The 12471-nt window shown below is 38.7% G+C and overlaps 1 protein-coding gene across 2 annotated transcripts in view; it reads right to left on the bottom strand.

The window, feature by feature from the left end:
* Positions 1-969: 969 nt before the first annotated feature.
* Positions 970-12471, bottom strand: part of LOC122805364 (mitogen-activated protein kinase kinase kinase kinase 2-like) — a 1562336-nt gene continuing 1550834 nt past the window's right edge. For both annotated transcript variants that reach the window (XM_044075456.1, XM_044075455.1), the window contains one exon: positions 970-2771. In XM_044075456.1, the coding sequence (XP_043931391.1) occupies positions 2684-2771 (88 nt within the window). In that variant the 3' untranslated portion in view covers positions 970-2683. The remainder of the gene's footprint in view (positions 2772-12471) is intronic.

The raw sequence follows: 12471 nt of genomic DNA on the forward strand, positions 1-12471 counted from the left end.
GACCCAACCCTCCTCAGAGGGTGAACCACATACATCTGCATGCACACATTCACACCTAGGGCCAATTTAGTGTGTCCAAGCCACCTATTCATGTCTTTGGAATATGGAAGGAAACAGCAGCACCCAGACAAAACCCACGTGACTGCAGGGAGGACATGCAGACTCCACATAGAAGGCGCCCCAGCTGAGAATTGAACCAGAGAACCGCTTGCTGTGAGGTGACAATGGTAACCGCTACACCACTGGACCACCAATAGGTGAAATGCCTTGTGTTTAATTCAGGTCAAATGTTCAATGGGCACACTGCCATGTCTCCCTGAACTACATAGCAGTTTTACAATGCTTAATCTTCCACACCTTGGAAAGGTTTCCAGTTATTCAGACTTATTCCTAAACTAAGTTGGTAGCAGCAAAGTGAAAATGCATTACCTGTACTACTGAACCAACCTGTCACACTGACTATCTCCAGGGCCATAAGTTCAGGAAGAGATGTAGGTTGATGACAAAGTGAATGGATCATGTGGCAAACTGCTCTTTTCTTACAGAACAAGGGCTAGTTTGGCTCAAGCTCTTTCCAGTTTGAGATGCTAGAGTAAGGCAAGTGACATTAAGGGACTGAACTATGCAGAACATTACACAGACATCCACGAGTCACTTGCTGTATAGCTGAAGCAAGTGAAAAGAATATGGATATTTTTTTTTTCGGTGGAATGGAACCTTTTTTTTCCTCTGGAATGGACTTCTTGTAAAGTCTGTCCATCACCATTTATGTCAGTATTTTCCCCACAATAAATGATCTGAACAATTACTTATACACTTTGGAGTGTGACCTTTCTTTGCTGTTGTGTTGCATCAAAATAGCTGGTAGAAACCAGCTTGGGATAGCATGAAAGGAAGGGTACACTTCTGCTGCACCCTGAGGAAGAGAAAAAAAACAAAAACAAAGCACAAAGGAGGCATAAATGCTTGAAAAGAAAAAAAAAGAAAAAATACAAACAAATAAATAAACACATATACAAAACACTGTCCTCAAAGGAATTCTGAACATTGCAGGCATAAGCATAGCTTCTTTCATTAACTTTTTTTTTTTTTTGCATTTAATTTAATAATACAAAACAATAGAAGATAATGGTGTCCAGTCAGGAGATAGACTGTGTCCAGCTCCACTGGCATACAGGGATAAAGTCCTGACTGCAACCCAGGCCACCATAGTTTGAAGAGAGGCTCAAGGTGCCTATTGGAGCTGGTGTGGGGAAACACAAATGTGACGCAGCTTTGCTGGCTCAATGCTCCTTGAGGTGTACAGGGTAGGACTGCATGTCCAGGAAACATGTCCATGGTTGAATCCCCAGTGCAGAATGGAGACCCCATGCGAACACTGCTTTCAAGGAGGGAGAATGGCTGTCCTGATGCTTTACATCACAAACAGAAGCAGATCATATGCTGTCACCACAATAGCTGCATACAGAATCCTGGACATTTTACTAAGCATTTACAATGGGATTAGGGTTATAAAATGCAAAATATGAACAATCCTTGACGGTTGCCTAATACCTGGCCCCCATCATTCTGCACTTGTCCTGGTGTATGGGGAACAAATGTGCCATTTGACCGAAGGAGGGTTCTGATGGGTGGTAGGCAGTGGGATCAAAAACTTAAAAAAGGGGTCTATATTACGTGATCAAATGGTCAAATATTCTTACATGTAATAGTAGACCCATAATAATCTAACCGCCACAATGTCGAATGGTTCAATGGAGATCTCCGTACAGTCCAGAAATGGAAGTTTTCCATTGCCTGCACTGTAGTGCGATCTCGGAGTTGGTATATTTAAGTAGTGGGGGTGCAGGGGGGCTTGCACCCCTGCTTAGAGCATTAAAATGGTTTGTTTGGGTGGGTTTTTCTTTTTTTCTTTTCCGTTCAACATTGTGGTGGTTCGATTATGTGTCGACTATTACGTGTTCGACTATTTGACCATTTGATCACGTGATGTATATATTTAAAAAGTACCACATGAGAGAAGATCTGTGACAGTTGTGCACAGCTTGCTGAAAAAGGTAGGAGAGTGGCACTGAATCAAGAGAAGTGGTGATAATTGGTGTGACACCTTGATCCCACGCAGAGTGGGGGAAAAGGGGGCTGATGATGATAAAATACTACTACTGCATACACTTTTGGTGCATGTCATTTTTGGTTGTGCAAGTAACTGGCCAGTTTACGGTATAGCTATTCCCAACAATGGAATAAATTGTAGCCATGTTATATTTGTAACACCAACAAAAGTTTTGTGAAATAAGCCGAATGCAACCTCTCATCCAGAAGTTAACATAAATAAGCTATAAAACTTTATTTAAATATCTGTACAAATAACCATCAGCTTTGAGCTGATGAAGTACGATTATAATGTTCCCTCACTTTCAAGTTGCTGTATTATTCTCCTTGAATTTTGCCAAGCTGTAACAAATCAAATCTTCCTTCTTCTCCATGAACTCTGTTTCCATCTGTGAAGTATCTTGGTTCATCAACAGTTTTCTGATCTGTCCAAGCATGGTTGCTACTTCAGTACTCCAGCAGAAGAAGGCTACTTTGGTGCATTTCAAGTCTCTCTGTACATGTGTCCATAGCAGAGATAATACTCTCTGTACGTGTCCACAGCAGAGAGAGAGAGAGATTACTTCCTTGTTCAGTAGCTGCTTTCATGTCCTGTTAGGATATATAGGTTACTATGAACCAATGGATTGTCTGTTGGCCTGCTTTCCAGGATAATATCCCTATAAAAAGTAAATAATTAGTTATACAGCCAACACAACTGTAAAACATTTAACAATGAAAAATAAGTATTGTAAACTTTATGCAATCTCAATTATGACGAAATAGAGAATAGCTTAACTTATAATTTTGGCTACTGTAAAATTGTTCTTAACCTGTATTCTATAAATCTTGCAGTAAAGCAATCTCTATACATAGCATACTTTCATAGTTTCTGTATGGAAAATTATGAAAAAAATTTAGAAACTTAATACTTACAATTTTATCATAAAGCTTTAGTCATAAATTTGTTTTGTACACAAACCTCATCAATTCCCCAAAACTCAACCCTCACTCCAAAAAAGCAAATCTTTCAAAATGTTACCCCATTACATTTTACAAATGTACACATGTTCAGCTGTTGCTGTCTGCAACTATAAACATGTTTAAAGCGTGACATTTTTGTTGCTCTCCTCATAAAACTTTCTTTCCTGTATTCCGACAGTACACAGATCTGCAATGGTGATACGGGTTTTTGCATTTTTTAAGTTGTGATGATTTGACAGTTGCCTAGAATAAAAAATGTTCTGAAGTGAGTACACTGATTATGCCTGGCTGCATACTTATTACCAGAAATCATAAGGACCATCAGCAGATCGGCCAAGGCTATAAAATTATATTTTTACTATAACTTATCATGATTTTTAAGATGCAAGAGCCATGGGAATGGTAGCTAAAACCCAAGATTGCCACTGAGGCAGCCACCTGGCATGCATGGTACCACATATATAGCCCTAAACATAACAATCCATCTCAACAATGAATTCTAATGGCACCTGCACCTTTTTGAAACGATATAATTTCTGGCAGTAACAAAGAAATTAAGTCAGAAAGCATATATTTTTCTTTTTGGGGTAGAGAAAGAGGTCTTTAAAAATGTAGCAGGTATTCTAAGTCCATAAGGTAGAATGAAGTTCGAAACTGCAGCAGCAGTCCATGGGATGGTATCTGACTGAAGGGGAGAATACTGAAGAATGTTACCCATTTTGATTAGTGTCATTTAACATTTTCACTTAATTATTTTTCATTCAAATATAGCACTTGATAATTAGAAAGCTTGTATGTTATGCTCTAAGATGTAAGAAAAAATCTTCTTTGAGGAATCCCACTAAAAAAATTCTGCTGAAAAGAGCTGTAACATGAAATGAAGCACTTGCCAAAGTTGTGCGTTGGGACTGATGTTGCAGCAGTTAAAATGGATACAAGCGCAGAGAAAAATTCAACCTAAGAAAGAAAAAACCCTTTGATAAAATGGAAACAATGAAAGCCTTCCAATGTTTTATTGAAACTTCAAGGAAACATTACTGTAAACTTGATAAAATGCAATAAAAGATGTATCTTTGGGAAGATTGGCTAGCTTACATGTAAAGGGAAAGAGAAAAATGTTTGACTTCTTTTTTTGGTTCTGCTAATAAGAATGTAGCAGCAGTTTTGATATATATATATATATATATATATATATATATATATATATATATATATATATATGGATCTACTTTTCTTCATCGAAATTACATTTGTTTGAAAAAGAAAAGTAGATCCCCACTTCAGCGAAAGTGCACTTCAACAAAACTGCACTTTCGTTGAAGTACAGTCGCCGAATCGGCTAAACCAAAAAAAAAAAAATACAAAAAAAACAAAACAAAACATCTTTTGCAGGGGAGCAAGCTGCCCTGCACCCCCCATGTGATGGGCTGCACCCCCCCACACCCCCCTACTTTAATATTCTCACTCCGAGATCACACTACAGTGGGGAAAGAATATTCTCTTATCCCCACTGTACCACAATCTCAGCACTAGTTTGCTTATTTGTACATCAACACTAAACGTTGATGTACAATTAAGATTACATGCAAACTGCATGTTTTTATTTCTTCTTTTTTGTTTTTCTTCTTCTTTATCTTCACATGAAGGTGCACTTTCGCGGAAGTGCAGTCGCGAATTTACGTTTCATTGAAATGTAAATTCGATGTAGTAAATTGATTATATACGGTTCAACCTGACAACACCGATGCCCTAAAACACACACAACAAAATCACCAACACCAGAAAACCGAAAGTTCAGAAACATGAAACGTCACATACCCGACAAACCACAATCCCAACACTCAACAAACAAAACAAATCCCTGTCCAAAAAGCACACACACAACACAAGCACACCAAAAACCTTACAAACCTACACTGAACCTTACATACACAACTATCTATGCACTAACCTTAACCCAAACCCTAACCCTAAGGTCCATCACTATCGCACACTCACCTAACCCATGCCCTAACCATAACTCACTTAACCCGCTCCTATCCTTAACGTCTGTCACTATCGCACACTCACCTGACCCACGCCCTAACTCAACCCGCCCCTAACCCTACAGACCGTCGCTATTGCTCACTTACCTTACCCGCACTCTAACCCTGACATCCATCACTACCGCATACTTACCCACTAGCGCTCGTTTGACATGTCGGTGTTCCCAGCATCGGGATTCTCAACTGTCGGCCATCTTCTTGTCGATCTTCTGGTGTTGGTCTTCTCGTCATCTGCGTTTCAAGCTTTCGGCGTTATCAGGTAGACCTATATATATATATATATATATATATATATATATATATATATATATATATATATATATATATATATATATATATATATATATATATATATATATATATATATATATATATATATATATATAGAGCAAACAATGTCCAATCTTCCTGAAATTTATAGGTCCATAGGTTGTTACTAGGCTAACAACCACTATGGGCTTTATAAGCCAAGTCTTGCACTACAGCCCCCCGCCCCGAGTACCTTGGGTGTCTGTGTAGTTGGGTATGTTAGTGACGAGGTAGCTAAGGGATTGGGGGGGGATTGGAAAACATTTTACTTACTGACAGCCTCTGTCCATTACAGACATGGGAGCCAGACAGGTGGTGTGTGTGTGTGTGCCATCCAGTGGTCAAGGTTTCATTTGAATATGGTCAGGGAGGAACTCTGTTTCACATGGATGGGGAGCCTATTCCACAAAAACGGGATCTTTTGAGTCACATATCTCTTTCTCCAGCATGTTCTATTAATGTCACAAGTGAAGTTCAAATCATTGGATCTATTTCAGAGGTTCATAGATGTTTACTTAATGAATGACCACAAGGGTCTTTTTAAGCCCAGCCATGCATCCCAAATCTCTGAAAAATTCTGATACCCTTGATAAGTGTACGCACGGGCTTGGGAGATGAACCAATTACAGTTTACCTGTGTCCATTACAGACATAGGTGCCAAGCCAGAGACGAATTACCTGTTTCCCATCCAATTGTCCAAGTTGCACTTGAACTGGGTTAGAGAGGAACTCGGCTTCACATGGATTGGGAGCCCATTCCACAGACAGGGTAGTCTCTGGGATACATACCTATCTCTCCACCAGGTCCTATTTATATCACAGGCAAGGTTTAAGTCTTTAGAATGGGTAATTCTGGTGTTGTTTGTTTTGTGTATATGCAGGAGGTCCATCAGAGTGTGGTTTGAGAATGACCTGTATGCTAGGCATAGATGTGCCCTCAAAAGCCTGTAGGAGACAGAATGGGATAGGGCCTTGAGGCGGTCTGCATAGGACATTTTACTTATGCTTTCCAATTGTTGGATATGCCTGGTTAGGTACATACCAAAGGGGGCAATGTACTCAAAGACAGGTCTGATGAATGCTGAATACAGTGGAATAATGACTTCCTTGGACTTGGATGCCATACCTTTGTTTAGAAGTTGCACAACACAGAATGATTTCCTCATCACTGTAGACACGTGATGGCCAAAGGCTAGATTACTGTGTCCCTAAGTCCCTGACTACTGGGTCAACTCTAAGGGGTGTGTTGTCAGTACTATAGTTACCAGGGATGGATGACTTCCCAAAGGATACTATTATCTATTTCTTGGCATTTAGTTTTAGTCCATGGCTTTAACAGCAGTTGTTTGTCTGTGTCAGCCCCTCCTGGAGAACATCTGCGTCAGTGTGAGATTCAATGACAGCTCCTAATTTGCAGTCATCTGCAAATTTAGTCAGCCAGAGACCAATAACATTGGCCTTGACTTCTGATAAATAAATGCCAAAAAGGAGCAGTCCAAGGACTGATCCCTGTGCTGTTAGTGCTGTTTGTTCTGTGGAGGTGCAAAAGATTCATTAGGGCTGGATATCAGGATGCCTTGCAAGCCTAGCATAGACTGCCTCTCAGTAGCCTGTAAGATACTGAGTACAGAGATAGGGCCTTTAGGTGATCCATGAAGGATAGGATATTCATGCCCTGGCTCCTCCTGGTGAGGAATCTTTCTGGGCATTCCAGCTGTTGCCAGTGTCCAGTTAGGTACATGCCTAGTTGGTAAAGCTGTTGGATGTCATCTACTGGTGGTACATTTTTCTCTGGATCCAGATAATACCTCGCACATACCAGCAGGAACTGTAGAACTGATTGCTAATTATACTACTGCACAACCAGTCCTGCTAACTCCTAGCATTCTTGCTGTCAGAAACTCTAATACTTTAAGCCTGCTTTGCCCTTTTACAGACCGATACACAAAGCTGCACATTTTCTCTACACATCACTAAGAACAGAGACTATGCTCACAATTACACATTTTCATATAATTATAGCCTCATTTCCCTACCCAGCTTCATTTATATGTCATACAATCATCTGCTCATATCTTCTGCAGTTTCTGCTCACTGCACTGCAGCTCACTGTGGGACTATGAATCACCACTAGCCTACGCATGACCATTTCCCATACAACTATACACAGCTTACAACACAATTTATCTACAATTACCAGGCAAAAAGTATTGCTGATCTGTAGTATGATGTTCACCAACTGCAAGAAGTTAAACTGGAACTATGCCAGAAGTTAAACTTCCACATTCATAACCACAGACCAAATAAAGTAGTTTATAAAAAGGATCCTGTTTAATAATTCAGTACAGTACACATATATACTTATTTAAATATGTACAGTACATATAAATACACATAGAAATTACACATACATACATGCAGTATAAGGATGAAGCATTTACTGAAGCATCTCCATTTTTACCCTTTTATGATAAAGGTGAAGCTCAGCATAAAAACTTGCATTGTTTTGTACCAGCCAGTGTTCTGTATCATATTCTGCAACTTGTATGCAAGTATGTGTGTGTAAGCACAAATACGTGGACTGCTCTATGCTATATAATGTTAAAAACGCTGTGAAGCGAGGTATACTATATTAGCAGTAATGTTTTCATGAAACAATACCATAACTAATGTTTGTTAATGACCTTACTATGCATCTATTTTATAAAAAACTAAACGTTCAGACACCAAGAGGTTCATAGTCAAGTACAAAGCGATCAGTCTGCAGATTATCGAAAACTTAGCAAATAACCCATTTTCAAAATTTCCCTCCAGCCTCAAGGAGGATAAGGAAAGATAGACTTGGGGTGAAACTGGGGCTGCCCACCCAATTATCTAGGTTTACTTTGAAGATAACAAAGGTGTTGTTCTGCTACACATGCAGTCTACATAACCTCTATAACACAAGATGAAAATTTAAAATTGAGAATTATTCTTTTCCTATGTGCCAACACTGATGTAGTGTCAAAAACTGGGGTGCAGTGGATATGAGACACTGGTCTTTTTGTAAACTGGCCAACTACTCCCAAAACATCCATAAATAAGAGAAAGACTACAATAACTTATATGTTGAGGACTAGAAGACCAGGAGATGAAAAACAGGGACCCTGATTTTCCATTTCTTTGGGTAAAATACCCCTAAATCCCATAATTTGATTAGGTGAATACTAGGAAAACAAGGCATGCTCATGGAATTTGGCATTTTAGGCTAGAACATTCATTCACTATAACTTATTTCTTCTCATATTCACTTCATATAATATTGTCAGCTTACTTTACTGGGGTGCTCTGGACACACATTTGTTTTGTGCATACACATACATATATATATATATATATATATATATATATATATATATATATACATACACACGGAGACAGATGCACTAAAAGTTTGAGGAAATCATGGCAGTGATCAGATATTACACTTAAAAATCACAGATATAATTCTCAGATTTCCCTCATTAAAATGGAATTTAAATTTTTTAAGAACCATAAATTTTTATTTTTATTTATTTATTTATTTTACATTTGTTGACTGGGATAGTCCGACTAGATACATGTCCATTTTCAGTGGAGGCCCGGGCAGAAAAGTTCCAAGATAATAATACACATTGAACATTTAGTAAATGCTAGTTTCAAGCAGATTACAGTCATAAGCAGTACCATCATTTAGCACATATAGTACTAACTTATCATAAAACACTTTACAAAACATAACATTATTTTCAAAGTTATACATACATAACATTACATTCAGGTTTAAGACACATTGAGCAGCAGTTATACAACTGACCCTTCCTGAAATGGTGTGGCAGAAAAAAGTTAGAAGTAGTTGAAGGTAAGGCACCTAAGTAATAGACAGGTCACTAGTCATTAGAGGTCATTAGTCTCCTTTATGATAAATCACAGGAAGGAAGACCAAAGTGGTAAAGAGAGCACAGACTAAGAAATGACAAGTGTCACCTAGACTGTAGGAGACACTTGGACCAGACCAGTCCTGTAAAGCAGTTCATAGACATTTATAAGGAGCTACTAGAAGGCAAGATGTACTTTGTTCTGCACGGTTAACTCTTGCAATATTTTTTGCACTTGGGAAAGGACAGAAAAAATGAGGAATGACTTAGAAGGCAGAAACACAACCTATGGCAAACTTCTGAGATGTATTGCAAAACAAGAACTTACAGATGCTACAATCATATCATTTCCATAGTGTCACAGTACAAAGAACATCTTGCCATGTATTGCAAAATGGCGGGCAATAACTCTGAGAGGTTCTTAGAAGGAATGCATATGCTGAAGGTTCTGTTTGAACTTACTGATGCTGTACTGAATTAATTAAAAGCATGCACACAAACTACCGTTTCTACATATTTCTGCTCCTTATTTTCAATGTATTCTTCCTATATCTCCACATCAACAACAAAAGTAATAATTTTTAGATGCTCCTCTGATTTTTTTATACTTTGTTCTGAATTAAGATACTGCATATCAAATCTAGTACCGAGATATATTATAATCTAAAAGGCTACACTACAAGATTAAGGTCAGAATATTTATGGCCAGCTCTGAACAGTAAATACCTTTTGTTTAAGAAAGGTGGTAAGCTTGCAATTACAGATGAAAAGAAGAAATGCGAAATGAGTGGGCAGTCGTGGTTTGCAGTGAGTGACTTTGAAAGGAGTGTCCATTTCAGGTTTATAATAAACAAGATTACGGCTTTTATTTACCAATTAACTGTGATTCAGTTAAAATAATGGTGAAGTGCAAAACTCATTGCTACATGTTAAAAGTGTTTTTTTAAAGGAAAGTTCCCCTGCACTTTTTCCCTGATGTGGGTAGTTGCATCCATCTACTTATACACTGTAACTTTAAGATAAATGTAGGGAAGAGGGAATTCTCCCTGTTACAATAGCCCTGGACTTAATTACCCCCAATCACACACATTTTTGACGTTCCAGTAAAAACACTCACCCTTCCTCAAATTTTTAAAGACATCCCCATTATATATGGGTTTAGGAAGAATGGAAAGTCTACAATGAAACATAGATATTTAGAATCAAATAATGACTACTTGCACAACTAGTCTGCCTATTTCTTACCCATTAGATATATTAAGGACACTACTTAACCAATAATTATTTCTGTATCTGCGTGTGTATCTGTTTGTGTATATGTGTGCATGTATCCGTATCTGCGTGGCAACGTGTGCCCCATGTATTCATAAATCCTGTTACTGATTCTGACACCACCAATTCCACAAGAAGGCTATTCCAGTTGTGCCTTACTCATTCAATGACATAATGCTTCACTGCATTTTTCTTGAGCTATCAAAATGGGAAAATGAAGACTTTTACATCTGGAAGTCAGGCTATCAGGTGGATGACCTCGTCACTAGTATTGTACAGTATAAAAGAAGTCTGTTTTTTTCCCTGAACAAAGTATCTCAAAATCTCTTTGGGATATTCTAAAACTGTTTTTTTTTTGGTGGTGGTGGGGACATACTCTTGCACCCTCACTTCATTCTGACAGCCATCCACAGTCCCACACATCAAATGCCAGGTCTACTGTCACTCCTCTTACCCCCAGCTAACAGCCATTCTTTGGTGAGGGCCGAAGTGCATCCTAAGACTGTCTGGGTGGGGGACAGTGCTGTCCTACATCTGCTGAGGGGTATTCATTTTAAGGCCTACATCTGGTTTCCCTTCCCTCCTTGTCTCTGATTATGCTGTTGCATTGTGGGGGCGAGTGTGCAATGAGAACATGCAGCATCTCACTTCACCTCTGCAGAAGCTCAGCCTTGCTCTCATCTTGGCCCCTCTTAGACAAAATCCTCCTCTGCAGAAACCCCAGCCTTCACCAGGGATGGCAAGGGAGACACCCAAATAACCACCTCTCATCCCGGGACGGGCACACCCCCATCCCTCCCTGCTGCCCCACCAGTCACCCGGAACCACTAATTGAACGCCATTGCCTGGGTTGCAGTCAGGGCTTTATCTCTCTATCCCACCAGGTAGGTGAATATTCCCAAACTGTTAACTGCTATTCGGTCTATAACCAAGAATGAGGAGACAAGGGCTGTGAAAATGCAGGATAAAATGGATTTTTGGCACTAAAAATTTGTACTCTAAAAGAGCATATGATCACTTTCCCTTCATATTCAATTTGCCGGAGTTTTTTAAGTTTGAGCAAGGAACCTTGAGTGTGTATATTTTCATTCATGTCTGATCGCCACTTGTAGGCATGAATGTTTCTATTATTCTCTCAGAATGATAGTGTATGCTCTTTCTTCTGGTGTTTCGGGGGTACAAGAGGGATATTTTATTTATGGGTGGTGTGATCCCTTGAAAGCTTACTCCCATATGAATACTTGCATATTTGAGGAAATTCTTTCATGGAATCAGGGCACTAGAGTTGAAAGTCAAGGTATCATAATGGAGCTGGCCCGATCAACCAAAAACTAGAGTGTGTTCAAGAAGCAGAAATTAAACCTGGCTTTCAGTTCAGGTGGGGAGAACATGAAGGACATATTATGTTTTTATGCAAAATGGAGAAGTAGGATCTTCAGAATGACAGGTGCTAGGAGAAAGTTATCAGCACCCTCCAGTGTGATCCAGTCAAATGCATCCTAAAAAGCAATTTTAATCTATGGATTTCTTTTTTTTTGCTTAAATATTTTTATTGAATTATTTAAAGTGAATATATTTTCAATAACTTTGTAATATGGTGCATGGTTAAAACAGGTTAACAACAGTATAAAATTAACAAACAACAATATCAAATCAAACTATATACAAAGGTGTCTAGGTTTAAACAGATTATTTACATTTTGGCATTCAGACTACATTACATGAAGTGTTTAAGTTATCTCTCTCCAGTAATTCTACTGTCTTTAGCCATGAATTACAGTAAGTCATTCTTTCCTTTCTGTTCCTGATGGTTCTCATTTCCAGTCTCGATACATTCAATACAATGGTTCTATACTCCTTGAATGAGAGTGAAG

The sequence above is a fragment of the Protopterus annectens genome, chromosome 6.part1 (assembly GCF_019279795.1).
Source record: "Protopterus annectens isolate FY-2018-M chromosome 6.part1, PAN1.0, whole genome shotgun sequence".
NCBI classification, from domain to species: Eukaryota; Metazoa; Chordata; order Ceratodontiformes; family Protopteridae; genus Protopterus; species Protopterus annectens.